General features: G+C 37.8%; 1 protein-coding gene and 1 non-coding gene across 2 annotated transcripts; both read left to right on the forward strand.

The window, feature by feature from the left end:
- Positions 1 to 411: 411 nt before the first annotated feature.
- RpL30 (ribosomal protein L30) lies at positions 412 to 5,938 on the forward strand. The gene is made up of 4 exons (XM_085950961.1): positions 412 to 440; positions 530 to 576; positions 2,033 to 2,178; positions 5,682 to 5,938. Exons 2-4 carry the CDS (start codon positions 556 to 558, stop codon positions 5,869 to 5,871), a joined length of 357 nt encoding a protein of 118 aa, XP_085807087.1. The 5' UTR covers positions 412 to 440; positions 530 to 555; the 3' UTR covers positions 5,872 to 5,938.
- Positions 5,939 to 15,063: 9,125 nt separating this feature from the next.
- TRNAM-CAU (transfer RNA methionine (anticodon CAU)) lies at positions 15,064 to 15,135 on the forward strand. Its single transcript has one exon. It is a non-coding gene; the product is annotated as a tRNA-Met (tRNA).
- The last annotated feature ends 445 nt before the right edge of the window (positions 15,136 to 15,580 follow it).

Consider the following 15,580-nt stretch of genomic DNA (forward strand, 5'->3'; position numbering starts at 1 on the left):
GCATCACGCGAAAGGACCGTAAGAGAAACGAATGAGTTTGGAAGCTGACAGGAGTACGCGATCTAATAGACGTTGCCAAACAGCTGAAATGGAGATGGATGGGGCACATTGCTCACCGAAAGGACGGCTGCTGGACAAATGCCGTCATCCAGTGGTACCCAAGGGGCACGAAACGGCCACAGGGTCGCCCTAAAAGACGCTGGATTGACGAACTGGTAAAGTTTGGCGGAAATACGTGGCAGCCAAAGACAGACGACCGAGAGAGTTGAAAGAAGCTTGGGTAGGCCTTCATCCAGCAGTGGATTCATCCTGGCTGATGATGATACTTAGTTTAGGGAAAATATTTTGAATTTATGGTATTCTTTTTGATTTTTGAGAGAGGGCAATGATTTAATTTCAGCAGCCATCTTTCTTTCACGTTTCCGTCTTGTGAAGTGTAGGTGCGTGCTGATGTCGAAATTATTTTTTCCCGTTTTAAACAATTCTTTCCATTGCATAGTTGGATAATTTGGTTTATTGTTTATTTCAGGTGCAACCTAATCAAAAGCCATCAAAATGGTCGCCGTAAAGAAAGAGGTAATTATTATTTTCTTAACTTAACCTGTATCCTTCACGTCCACGTGTTTTCTCATACGGCGATAGTGTCAGATGACATTTTATTTCAGCGCATTGAATCGTTTTTAAAGTGAAAAGGTATTGGACGGCAATTCATACAGAGGTACTTGCATCATCGTTGCGAAATACTATTTGGGTACCATCTGTTCTTCGATTATTGGATATTTTTTTTCATGGCTCAGGTTTTCATACCATCTGTCAAAATCTACGGAATAGCTATGCAATTCATCATTTCTTCACCGGCGTATATCGTTCGGCGCTCTTTATATAATCGACAATAAATAATATTAAATTCAGTTAACTTATAGTGCTCCATATCGTTTTTGTGATCGAGGTTTTTTTTGAGACTAAAAGCCAAATCAAAACCCACTTGAAATAATAATTTCATAACCTCAATCTGTCAAACCCATTGTCTTTCCTATTTCATTCCAAGCTTTCTCCGTAATATCTTTACGGGGAGGTATTAGAATGGTGGTACGTGGCGGGCCACGAATTTCTATGAAATAATAAAACCTTGGAAACATTTAGAAATACAGTCGAACTTGGTTATTACGATCACGGAAATTGCGAGATCTCGGATGTAATGAGGAAACATTCGTTAACATGTTTGTTTATGATTTTCTCCTTACATTTATTCACTGTTATAACGAGCAACTTATCGGATGTACCGAGCAAAAAATTTCTTAAAACTGTCTTTTACATAAAATGTGTCGTTCGTTTAAAAACATTTCGACCCTAAAGCGTCAATTACATTGAGCTTCTTTACGAGCTGTTTGCTGGCGAATTTAAAATCAGCCTGTAAAGTCGCCCAGTGTAATCATCGAAATGTTAGCTTGTTCGATGATTACACTGGGCGACTTTGCAGGCAGATTATAAATTCGCCAACAAACAGCTCGTAAAGAAGCTCAATGTAATTGACGCATAAGCATTAAAATCCGACCGGACAGGATGCTGCCGCGATCGCATTACGTTTATGACACTAGTTAAGTGTCTCAAGTACCTACCTAATAGGTGTTTTCGCCGACAATATTGAAAAAGTATCCACGGATATGGTTGAAATAATTAAAAAATCCAAGGTTTGTGAACTCAGTAGGTATCTACCAGCGCCGGTCTCTTTTGTAGTTTATGAATGCCACGTTTGTTTCGGGGATTTTTACGATGGTTTTCAGATTTTTTATTTTCAACGCTTTTTTGGCTTTTTTCAGCTCATTTGAAAATACCTATTCTCTGATATAAAGAGCAAATTCAGTCAGTCCCATCTTCATCATAATAACTAAGTTAGACTATATTATAAAACAGGCGAAATTGTGACTTTGAGAACCCAATTAGATCAAAATCACAAACATCTCTGCAGTTATTATCAAATGATAAATGTTTTCTACAATGCATTCAAAATATATTTTTTATTGTCCAACAGAAAAAGGACAAAGAGTCCATCAACTCGCGCCTCGCCATGGTCATCAAGTCTGGCAAGTACTTCCTGGGCTACAAGCAGACCCTGAAGACCCTCCGCCAGGGCAAGGCCAGGCTTGTCATCATCGCCAACAACACCCCTCCCCTCAGGTGAGACTACTAAGAAGTAGAATTTCCCACTCGGAGACACTTGAAATTGTCTCTTCGTTGAATCGGTAAATTGGCAACACTTTCACAAACCGTTTGATTTATCGCTTTGATCTTGTTACAAAGTATTTAATTTGAAGTATGAATACACTTTTTATCGCATGCTCTGTAACACTATTTTAAGATTACATCTGGAGTGGTAAATCTGACGCGTGTCAGTGTTTCCTCGGTAATTTGTTATCATGAAAGGGAAGCATATGGAGTCATTCGATTAAGAAGTATGGTTTCCTTTAGCGATAGCCCCATCGTAATCTTCGATGGGGCGTGCAAAAATTGAATTTGGGAAATCTATGGAGTAGTCGATGTTGCCACATGTGGAACTTTCCAGATTGATATGTAAGTATGTCAAGTAATAGTATTTTTTTTTATTTATAGTATTCATTGGCAAGTCTAGAGTCATCGGTGTGCCAAGATGCTTCCAGATCCCAGCTGATAATATACTTATTCCAAAAACATATCTCAGTGTGATTGTATTCGGTCATATTTTGTATCAGCACACATTCTATGATCAGTTGCTAACTGCATGTCAGGCGGAGCGCTCGTTTGATCCCTTTTTACAATACGGTTTGTGTTTTAAAGTGTCCACACCAGTCTGAAGTATCATGTATTTTTTATGTTTGTAGTTTATTCTCAAAATTAATAAAAATAATCAGAAGTATATAATTGTTAATACGTACCTATATTGTTTTTGGGACTAATTTTATGTTTCTAAAATAAAAGTCGCAGCGTACATATTTTGAGACCTTCAAGATGACATTTTAAACGATGTAACCCCCCCCACAAATAATCACACAATTATCTGAACATTCTTTCAAGGTATGACTACTTCAACTTAGGATGTTTATGGGTTAGATTCCAATTACCTCGCTTACCAAAAGCTAAGTACCCACGCACGTTTTTGCTCGACGGTTTCGCTCGATTGAACATGTTGACTTGTCGTTGCGTCGACACACTCGACACAAGACGCTCATTCAAAGCGCACACATTGAGACATGTTCAAGCGAATTTCTGTTGAGCATCCAACAAGAATTATGGCCCTTAAATCTTTTTCGCATCGAGCCGTTTGCTCGATATCAAACAAAAAAACATTGAGTGAAATATCCAACAAGAATTATGGCCCTTAAATCTTTTTCGCATCGAGCCGTTTGCTCGATATCAAACAAAAAAACATTGAGTGAAATGGTACACACGTTAAGACATGTTCGAATGAGCGTAAAACCATCGAGCAAGAACGTGCGTGGGTACTTGGCAAAACATTCTTAAGGTGACGCATCAGTGAAATGCCAAATAATTTTCAACTGTACGGGCGACGAAATTTTGGACTCGCTGCCATTCACTGAGATAAAGTTGACCCAGGAACACGTCACTTTGCTGCGTGATGGCGACGGGTCAATTAATTCTAAAATCGTGTAAAGATGACTAAAAACGTTACTCATTTACTTTAAAAAGAAAACATGTCAATGAATATATTATTATTGTTACTAATAGAACAATAAACAGAACATAAAATGGACGTATGTTGGATTTATATGACAATTAATATTTCGTTTGACAGGCGTCATTTTCACCCGCCACCCGCAATCCGCGCATCGCCTAGCGACGATCTTTTTAGACCGTGCCTCAACTAATGCATGGCCTTAATGTACATCTTATTAACCATCCATTGATAATGGAATATTGGTACGAGGGTGGGTCAATAATTCCTTAGAAAAAAGCATTAAAACAGTTTTTATTTTTGTATTTTTTTTTTATTTCTCAACATAATCTCCTTGCAGCTCAATACACTTGGTTAGACGTTTCTCAATTTTTTTTAAACCGTCAGAAAAATAAGTTTTCGGAAGGTCCTCAAAATAAGCATTTGTCCGATTGATGACTTCTTCATTTGAAAAAAAACGTTGTCCACTTAGCCATTTTTTTAAGTTTGGGAAAAGGAAAAAGTCACTGGGGGCTAAATCTGGCGAATACGGTGGGTGGTCGACCAATTCGAACTTCAATTCTTCAATTTTAGCCATTGATCGTAAACATGTGTGAACACGGGCATTGTCCTGATGAAAGAGGATTTTTTTCCTGTTTAAATGAGGCCGTTTTTCTTCAATTTTGTTTTTTAGCTGGTCGAATAAAGATGCATAATAATCCCCTGTTATTGTTTTTCCTTTTTTCAAATAGTCAACGAAAATAATTCCACGTGCATCCCAAAATACAGTAGCCATAACCTTACCAGCTGATTTTACGGTTTTCGCCTTCTTTGGACATGGTTCGCCTTTCGCAATCCACTGCTTTGACGGTTCTTTCGTCTCGGGAGTATAGTGGTGTATCCATGTTTCATCTACAGTCACAAAGCGACGAAAAAATTTATCCGGATTGCGTTGCATGAGCGACAACAGGGCTTTAGAGGCTACCACCCTATTGCGTTTATTGTCGACTGTGAGCAAACGCGGCACCCATCTTGCAGAAATTTTTTTCATGCCCAATTTGTCATGTAAAATAGAAATGACGCTACCTTTTGAGATCCCTGTAACCTCAATTATCTCACTCAACTTTAATCTTCGGTCACTTAACACCATATCGTGGATTTTATTGATCATTTCTGGTGTAGTCACCTCTACAGGACGTCCTGAGCGTGGTTCATCCTTTGTTGATGTACGACCACGTTTAAATTCATTTAACCAGTTATAAATAGTTGCAAGTGAAGGAGCAGATATGCCGTGAACTAAATCCAACTCATTTTTTATTTCCTTTGCTGTTAACCCTTTTATATTAAAATGTTTAATAACAGCTCTAAACTCAATTTTCTCCATTTTCCATTTTCCACAAGCAATTTTTTTTTTAAATGTACGAGAAACACGCAACAACCCGACCAATCTGATTGAAACTTCGCAGCATACTGAATCGGTAGTGCCGCTGCATGAAAACAAACCGCTTACAGTACTAGTCGCGCCACCTGTCGGCTTTTCTAAGGACTTATTGACCCACCCTCGTACACTAAAACTCATTTAGGAAGACTAGTTGTGATTCAGAGAAGAAAAATATGCTCTTGATTTTGATTGACTAAGAATAGTACCACTGCACTGACACGACTTGTTAAATGTCGCAAACTACAAGGTTTTAAGTATTTGTCCTTAATGAAACAAAAGTAACAATGAGGACAAACAGGAACAAAAGGAACTTAGAATATCACTTCATTGTTGGGTTTGTTTTCTCAAGGACGTACACTTGGAACCTTGTATAAGGCTCCCGATGTGTCACTCTTGACCAGTGGCTATATTCAACAAAATTGAATCAGGTAGATTTCATTTACGTGAGATGAGTTTGAATAGAGTTCTTCCAAAGCATGGTGAATTTTTACTTCCACAATTGGTCAAATTGATACAATCATTGCTGAAGGTAATATATTCATATGTATTATGTTGTCAAAATCATCGTATAATGGTGATTTTATTCTCCAGGAAATCCGAGATTGAATACTACGCTATGTTGGCCAGGACCGGAGTTCACCACTACACCGGAAACAATATCGAGCTGGGAACGGCGTGCGGAAAGTACTACCGCGTGTGCACCATGTCCATCACGGATCCTGGAGATTCTGACATCACAAGAACCCTCCCTGACAAACCATCCGGTGCTCCAAGCCAGTAACTCGATGTATTTGGGGTGTTTATACGATAATGTACATTTAAGATGAATAAAAATATGAAAATTATAATCGAGTCTTTTATTGGATGCCTTACATTCTATTTCCTGAGACTTATCCTGGAGTATAAGAAACTACATAACTCAAGAGTTGACAGATTATTTTTACTGCTTTTATATAATATATTGACTGATTTTTACGACGAATTATGTTGGCTATCCGCTTATAGCCATCATAGCGAAAGAAGTGTCAAAATAATTAAAACTAGCGTAAAAATACGAAGCTTCCATTAAGTTTGAGACATTTTTAGTAATATAAATTTTAAAGTTGTAATTATGTAATAAATCGACGGTGATCTGACAATAGTATCTATCTGACATATAGTCAATTTTTCAGGGGTTTCAAAAACTTTTTTCGGTACATATCAGTATTATTTTTATTCTTCAATGGGAACTGAAATACACAACGGGTAAGGCGATAGTAGGTAACCGACTCGAGTAAGGAAGAATCCGGGTTAAACTTACACACGTGTCAAGAATACGTTTTACGTCGAATACTGAAAACTGCTCTCGGTTTATGCATTTACGCTCATTTAATGTTGGTGTATTACACACACTATTGCACATGCATAATGCATGCTTCATTTTCGTAGGACACTCGCACATTCAAAATCCTGCTTCACCATGCGGCGTATTGAATATTGCCTCTCGGTATTCTATTTATTATCTGTTCTGTGAATTTAACCTTGTCACGCCAGCCAATTTTTACTAGGTGGACACCTATTTTCGGAATATAATAATTCCCTTAAAAAAATGAAATAGGACCAGAATGATGAATATTTGTGAAAACTCACCAACAACATGTTTATCGAGTTTATCGTGAATATTTTCACACTAAAATCATGAATATTGTGTAGAAAATATACACAGAGTTAATTCAGAAGTTATGACGTTACAAGAATCCACGAGTTAGCTCGTCCGTGGCACATCAGGTAAATAAATATGTTTCTGAAAACCAATGATGGACAACACATTCAGTACAGTAGCTAGCAAGTAAATTCGCACATGTTTAGGTAGACGTCACGTGACAAAATTTTGCAATTTCACGTATCGGGAATTTATAGCAATATCACCTTTATTGTAATGGCGTTAGAACAGTGTTTCTAGTGTCAATGTTCATTTGAGCGAGCGATATTGATATTAAAATATGAATTATGCCATTCGACAGACCTGACAAAATGCATCGGGAATTTATAGCAATATCACCTTTATTGTAATGGTGTTGGAACAGATTATGCCATTCGGCAGACCTGACAAAAAAGTGAGTCTTTTTTTTCCAGATGCTTCATCCATATTAATGTCATTGCTGAAAACATTAAAAAGATTTTTTTTGAAGTCAAAGATAAACTTACAATTAAAAAAAAAATGTGAATTTGTTATGTCAACAGTTGCTTTATTATTACATTATATTTTAATTAAAATTTAGTTTATTAATTTTTCAATTTTTTACTGTAGATTTTTGACTAATTCGTTTTAATATTTTTTATATTTATTTTAAAAAACATTGATTTTTATAAATATAGTTTCTATTTATGTATATATATTTCTAAAAATTGTTTTTTTTTGATTCTTTCAGATATTATACAGTTGAAATTGTAAATTATTATTATCAAAAAAATGACTCAAATTGTAACCTTCGTATTTTTCCGCTAGGTGCCTCTGCTAGAATAAAAATAGCTGGCCTACAATGTGACCACCTAGTAAAAATTGGCTGACAGTGATAAGGTATAATAATAATATTATGTAAATTATCAAAACAAAATGTCAAATTGCAAGCTTCAGATTTTTCCTAAAAATAAAAATCTTTACAGTAATAATTACAAGATGTTATACAATCATAAAAAAATATGCATTTCATTTCATTGAAATTGCAAGCTTCGGAATTCTGTCACTAGATTTCCATAGTAGTTGCATTTAGGCTGGGTGGGTTTGCTAGAAAATAAAATGGTTTTTGGATCTCAGCACTGAATCGTCTTTGTTAGACTTAAAAGTAGGTATAAATATTGATTGCAAAAAAACTTTTCTTTTTTTTCTTTGTGAAACATAAATTAGATAAGTAGTAATAAATTAATATTGTATTGAATAATAATTTTGGTAGGTAGGTACTATATTAAAATTAATATAGTAAGTTATATTTAGTATAATTTTTGCATATTTAAAAAATAAATTTAAACTTAAAACACCAAAAAATAAATTTATTGGGTATTTGGAAGAAAGTACGTAGGGTAGTGTTGAAAAGTTGATTGATTATTTTAAAATTAAAATTTTTTTGCTTACACAATGCGAACATTACACATAAGTTTAAGACGTTCACACCATGCCCTGGACATATTACACAGAAACGATTATAGGTACCTAACACTACATGCATAAAAAGTGTTATAAGCAGTGGCGTCCATAGATAGAGTGCAGCTTCCCATTAATTTTTTTGTTACAGTTTTTTGCAAATTCGTTATGTACTTACTTATTTTTTATAATTTATTTTCGGCTACCTATCTAAAACGGACAAATACACAAAAAATCTTTAAATTGATAACATCATCGATTGATAATTAGGGCATTTCCACGAAACCTGGTCTCATACAGTGTTGGTTATAGGTTTGTGTAGGTCTGTGGATGGCTGCGGCGCCGAAAGGCTTGGAGACACCCCTGTGATACTCTTGCCTGTGTGATAAGCTGCAATGGCGAATTACACTGGGAATGGGTATTAAAATACAATAATCGTTATGCTGTTAGTATTTTTCCATTATTCTTATATTACTAAGATGTTGATTGTTTTTAAAGAAGTGACCGCATCGTTAGCTTCATAGATAACAGTAGGTACTCAAAAGTTGTAATGTTTGTATTCGTTCTTTTATTCGCCGTCCATACGCAACGCATGATCTGCCTACCCGCACGGGTCGTCACTGGATATATGAAATGATAATGAAGTACACCAAGTGAGCCAAGTAAATAGAACATAATGGGTAGGTATGTTAAAAAAGTATAAAAAAACCAACCAAGTAAACTTACCTCACGCAACAGATACCCAAAACGATTTGGTTGAATATAGTAAGTTATAGCCCCCTCAAACGGTGTTATCAATGCAGATTAGTTCCACACATTGGGAGAACAAACAAAAACAACCGATGATTCCGATGTCGTAAATAGATATTAGCCGGCTCTCACATCTAAACTCGCCCGTCCGCCCCACAGTCATAAATCAAACCTTAACATCTTCTTGGAACGTTGCTCCGATGTTGCATATGAAGACCGCGCACATAGGCACCTAGCGACAGTTGCGCGTAACCTCTCGAAACGTGATATATTGGGATGCGGCGACCGGCGAGCCAGTGTAGGAATGTCCAAGTCGTAAGTGTGCGTATGCGACTCGCAGCCCGAGACGCATGCGATTTGTTTCTACATATTTTTTTTAGCAGTTGACTAAAAAGTCGCATTCCACCAATGTGCGGAGCTCCATTTTTTGGCAACGTGTGTTTTGTGAATAACGATGACGTCACATTGACGTATTCGACACGTTGCAAACGGACGAGTTTTGATGTGTGAACCGGCTTAGGGACATACGGATTTGATCCGCTAGTAGCAAGAATATGGCTGAAAGTGATACTCGACCAACTTAGGGGAAATGTTTATAATTCCTATAATATTTAGTAGGTAGGTATGTCTATGTAAAGGTCAAAAAGATTTGTAGCTACCTACCTAGTTTAAGATTATAGTTTTTGTTGGTTAAATACTTTTCACGATAGGTATCTATCAAAAAAAGTGTCGAAAATGGCAATACCAACTGATGGGTTAATCCAGTGTTGCCATGTCCACTGAAATTTCAGTAGATCTACTGAAATTTTAGGCAGGAAAAGAAGAAATTATGATATTTGTGATGAATAAAAGTCACTTTTTATATGAATTTTTAAAAGACAATTGTGAGATTATGTCAATATGCACGCCTTCACCAAACACAATCGTTGAATTTCATACAATTTTGTCAATCTACTGATATTTTGAAGAAAAAATCAAAAAATCTACTGAATTTTGAAAATTTTAGTTGGCAACACTGGGTTAATCTATGAAGATTTATATCAGCGGGCCAAACATGTTCCGAGTACGCCTCTGGCAAACCACGTAACCCAACTCCAAAAGTCCAAAAAAGTTTCCATAAATTTATTTCTGCAGGACACCGAAAACCCCAGGCGCTTTTTACGGTCCACCCATGCATGGCTGTATCCCCAGAAAAACATGCTCGGGACATGTTAATAGGGCACTTACCATACGCAAATAGATTTGCAAAACGAGAAATACAAACATATTCTATATTTAAAGGATTGCCAGTCAGGGCTAGAATTTTTTTAAACGGAGAACCAGATATTTATCAAAAAATTAAATAATATGACATGGAAAAATGCTAAATGTCATTAAATCTCCGACATGTAGGTATATCTACTGAATACTGTATACTCGAACAACATCTTTTTGGGTACGTGTTAAAACTGTGTTAAAACAAGCTCCTCCCATTTTGAACCGCAATTCCATTATAAACTAACAAGCTCCTCTCATTTAAGCCTCAATTACATTGAGCTTCTTTACGAGGTGTTTATTGGCGAATTTACAATCTGCCTGTAAAGTCGCCCAGTGTAATCATCGAATAACCTAATAAGCAGGTTGTAAACACTCTACCGAGAAAAGTTGAAAGCCGGTCAACTTTGCACGCTACACGCCGGCGTGTGGGCCTACTGCGTCTGCGCAGTAGAGCGCAGTACCAACCTCCCGGTAAAAAAACGAACTACGTTCTGTCAAAATAGTCACTGGCTTGTGGCTTCTAAGCGAATGGAAAGTTTTGTGTGTAATCATCAAATCGCAGTAGCTGAATCACCCGCTTTTAAGTTCGCCAATAAACAGCTCGTAAAGAAGCTCAATGTAATTGAGGCTTTAGTCGACATCAGCGCTTTCCGGCTTTTGCCTAAATACTTAGGGTATAAGCGTATTCATGAGGGATGCCTGACGGTTCTTTAAGCGTCTACTCCCGCAATATCTAGTGCCTATCTGTGTGGGCGCTTGATTGATGATGGTGAGACCCGGCCTCGGTGGCTTCGCGACCGAGCGAGGCCGGGTTGTAGGTCTCAGTGAATTGATCTGGATGATATTAAAAAGTAAAAGCAAACTTCACGCAGGCGTCCGTCGATTGCTTCGAACACCTCTTGTTGCTTCTAGCTCGTTCTCTTCATTTCCGGTCTTCGCCGTAGCCTGGAAGAGCTCCGAGTATCGCCGCTCGGAGCTCTGCTTCTTGGCGGTTGGCAGGGTTGGGCTGGGTCCTGATTCTTGCGAGTGGTCTGGAGGCTTACTTCTTTTTCAAGAAGTAGGCGCGTTGAGTGGTCTCTCGGCAGTAGTCTTTGTCTGTTTTGGGCGTCTTTGTCTTCTTATTTTTCTTTTTCTTTGGTTTTTGGTCGGGTGTTGGTGATGCAGGGGTGATGGTCTTCTGCGGTTCGTCGGGTAGTTCGGTTGAGGTGTTGATCAGGGCAAGGCGGTAGTTCAGGGCCTCAAGGTATTCGTCTATTAGGACGCATATTCTTAGGTCTGAGTGGGAGTTTTCAGGATCTAAGGGTTCCTTCAATTTTGTGGTGAGGTCGAAGTCGTCTCTTAGTTGATTTTCGGAGAATACGGTTGAATGATTTAAGAGGTATCCGATTCCGGTGCGGAACGCACGTTCACGGTCGGACTCGGGTTTTGATGATCTGATGCTTTGGATCAGTTTGTCCCGTGTGTCGGGGTTCTCGTCAAGTTCCGATTCGGGTTCGGTTTCCGGGTCTGTGAGTTGTGGTTCGTCTTCGCTCAGGGACTCATCGGTTCCGTGAGTCGGGGACTCGGGTCTTTCTACTTCCGGGGACTCTGTCGTCTCTGTATATGAGTTGTTGGCAGAGTCGGGCAGAATCTTAGGTGTTGTGGTTGCGGCCGGTTGTGTATCCGGGGATCCGGGTTCGGCCTCAGCGAAGGAGACATCCACTTCCGTCGAGGTCTCCTTGTGAAGTCGAACGTCTGGGATTAATGCTTGTGTCTGGGTAGACGTCGTTGCAATGCCTTGGTTTGTGTTGCGGTGAGGGATGGCGTTGGTGGTGATCTTTCTCGGTGTTTCGATTGTGAGGCTTCGGTGAAGTGCGTGTTTCAGCGTGTGGATTTGCCTCCCTCTGTCGTTGTCCAGGAGTGTGACCAGGACAAGGGGCATTGGATGCCGTGTCCTGCCCCGCGTCATTCTCCGGACGCTGATGATCGGGAGGCCTCTCCGTAGAAGATCGTTAGTGATGTCCTCCGTGTGCGTGCCGATGTGGAAGCCCCTGATAACGACCGATAGATGGTCGGTATCGTGTCCTGGATGAGTGGCTGGGTGTGCCTCTTTGATCGGCGCGCTGTTGTGATGTGATGATGTGTGATGGTGTAGAGTGGTCTTTGTCCAAGTATGCGGTGATGGTCGTCTTGGCGGGTTGATGCTTTTCCTCCAGGTAGGAGGAGGACGGGTAGGTGGGACTGCAGGTGACGCCGACTCGGCCTGCTCCTGATATGCCGTCAAGAGCAGGAAGTGCAGCGTCATGAGATCCCTCAGTTTGGTCGGCCGGAATGCGGCGAGTCTGGATATTTCGATTTGGATATGCTCCATCTTGTCGTAGGCGGATGATCGGAATCACTTGCGGTGGTAAAAAAATGGGTAGTTTGCTCGGTCGGCAGGTAGCGGCAGAAAAGTAGGTAATATTTTGCTGGTCGGCAGGCGGCGGCAAAAAGTAGGTAATTCTTTGCGGGTCGGCAGGTAGCGGCAAAAAGTAGGTATCTTTGTTGCTGTTTGGCGGGGTGTAGCAAAGTAGGTATTTGCTATGTCGGCTGGTTCTGGTTGAAGGTCTTGATTCGGTTGAATATCTCAGCTGGAGTCGGAGCGCACGGAAAGGCGACTGCTCGCGACGGGTGCTAGACCGCAAGTGATTTTGCCTAAATCTTCTTGTTGGAGGTATATAAATACATTGTCAGCGTCGCAATTGAATGTGTTTTTTTTTCTAAATTAGTCTACTAGTGTGTTTCCCGACTAATAAACATGATTATTTATCCAATATGGCGAAGGGTCGCATGTTACTTGGCTATCACAAAACGGGGTCGTGATCATTGCTTCATAATACCTATGATGCCAAGTGCCGATCAATCATGTGGGTTTATTTAAATAATTACAAGAACTTTTAATATACAACGTTTTTAAATTTTCTGTTGAATCATATAAACTTGACTTAAGGGGGAGAGGCATGCCAGCAGAGAACGTAGCGGAAAAAATACGAAGCTTGCAATTTGAGATTTTTTTTTGATAATTTACAATTCCAATTATATTAATTAATAAATATGTATCTGAAAACATTAAAAAGATTTTGAATTTTTTTTTTTAATTTAAAGATAAACTTTTATTTTAGGCATGGTCCCAATATTGAAGCTCGATTCGATATAAATATAAAGGATTTCAAGTTATACACATTTATATTTTTATAAAAATCGATGTTTTTTTTAAATAAATATAAAAAATATTAAAACGATGAATTAGTCAAAAATCTAAACAACAAAAAATCTAAAACTTAATAAACTAAATTTTATTAATAAATATGACCATAAAATATAATGTAATAATAAGATGTGACCCTGCAACGAATTCACATTTTATTACATTTTTTTACAATTGTAAGTTTATCTTTAAATAAAAAAAAAAAATCTTTTTAATGTTTTCAGATGCATATTTATTAATTAATACAGTTGAAATTGTAAATTCTCAAAAAAAATCTCAAAATGCAAGCTTCGTATTTTTCCGCTAGGTTCTCTGCTGGCATGCCTCTCTCCCTTAACTAGCTTAAACGATCAGAAAAAAAATGTACGTGATAGAAATAATACTGAAATGTCATTTTGTCATGTCATACGCACGTATATATAAATAATTTAGTTGCTAGGACCCCAGACCCCTATCAACCAATAATGGTGTCGAAATAACTTTTCATACAAAACAGAATTAACTGAAAATGAATTCAATTCTACTTAAAGATGGCTAAAAGTAATAAAAAAAATGCATTGCTATCGTGTTCTGATATATTCTAAAAGTTTCAAATGTCTAGCTAGTCGGGAAGTTAGTTAAAAATCGATTGCAAGATTTGTACCGGACAAAGAACCACCAGACAAATAAGAATACGAGCTAAGAAAAACGGTGTAACGTTGTAAAATACCAAAGATCCCTAAAAATACATGGAATACCCTTTGTTCTACACGGAACCCTGGAGTTCTGCGGAACACTATTAGGGGAGCAGTACCTACTGTAGAACATTTCACTGCCATTAACTTTAGCGATATGTTGGGGGGCCCGCCAAATATCGTGGCATGGGGACCCGATTCAGGATGTGGGGGCCATGGCTGCGACTTTCCTCAGTTGACTTTGGCACGCGCGTATTACCCCAGTCACACATTGAAAATCGTCTCGACTGGGATATTATAATCTTAAATCAAAACTACAGTAAGCTGTTTTATAAAGATTTATTCTGCCAAACTTAGCGAAAATCTGACATAAAGTATTTGATAAGTAATTATTATTATATTATGCTTAACTTGCTGTAACTTGCTTTATAGATTTATAAAGTAAAGTTACTTCCCTACTTTATAAATCACCATTACTGTGGAACCGGTGGGCGGTTAGAAAATTTTACCACTAACAGAGATACAACAGTGGGTGGTAGGTATAAAAAGGTTGACTACCCCTGTTATAAACGGTTAACTTATTGTAATTGTTACAATAAGTGCTAATACGTACTTCGATACAAGCCTACCCTAGATAGCTGCCGTAGCGGCCGAAAGCAGTCTTGTGTATAGAATAGATACGCTGGTCTTGTCAAATATTGTTTTGATTAAATTAATTTGGACGATTTAAAAGATACATAATTATTGTCCACACAACATTTAATTCAATTTCAATGTTTACAGGTGTGGTCAGTGGACGTTGAGTTTTAAATTTTTCATACAGTGAACTGTGTATGGGAGAGATGTTTACAGAAAATTTATACAATTTGTTTACGCACAGATGTATGTTTGTTTGGACTTTATATGCATGTATAATATATTTTAGTTTTCGCCCGTCGCATACATAGCAGAGTGGCGCAGCGGAAGCGTGCTGGGCCCATAACCCAGAGGTCCGTGGATCGAAACCACGTTCTGCTAACATTTTTTTTTCAATAATGTTTATTTTATTAATTCCAACTAAATGCCATGTATATAATTTAATATGTATATATAACACTTCTGAGAAAATATATTATAACCAATAGAAAAAATCGTTTTGAAAAAAGTAAGACACGCAGGAATCGAACCTGCATCTCAAGGATAAAAAATATAGTTAATTATGTTAATTATGTTAATTATGTTTTTGTAGTTCGTTGATGACTTGAAACTCTTCACGGAAGTGGTCACCTTGAACGATTGTCGAAATAAACGATACATTCAAGTTTTAAATGCATTAAATAATTTTAATTGATTGAATAAATATTTAAAACGCGAGGCCTTTGTTCAGTAGAATATATTTATATCATTCTCGGGGTAGATCGAGTGTTTCTAATAAAACTAGTTAGAAACTAAATTAAAATTGAAAAAGAGCTTCTAAAGTTGT

The sequence above is a fragment of the Rhyacophila brunnea genome, unplaced genomic scaffold (assembly GCF_057557595.1).
Source record: "Rhyacophila brunnea isolate RB1 unplaced genomic scaffold, BYU_Rbru_1.0 scaffold_24, whole genome shotgun sequence".
Lineage (NCBI taxonomy): Eukaryota > Metazoa > Arthropoda > Insecta > Trichoptera > Rhyacophilidae > Rhyacophila > Rhyacophila brunnea.

Bases quoted from the DNA above. Each gene is read 5' to 3' on its own strand.
- RpL30 (XM_085950961.1), top strand. From the start codon at position 556: ATGGTCGCCGTAAAGAAAGAG. The intron at 577-2,032 runs GTAATTATTATT...ATTGTCCAACAG, and splicing joins TGGTCGCCGTAAAGAAAGAG to AAAAAGGACAAAGAGTCCAT. The intron at 2,179-5,681 runs GTGAGACTACTA...TTTATTCTCCAG, and splicing joins AACAACACCCCTCCCCTCAG to GAAATCCGAGATTGAATACT.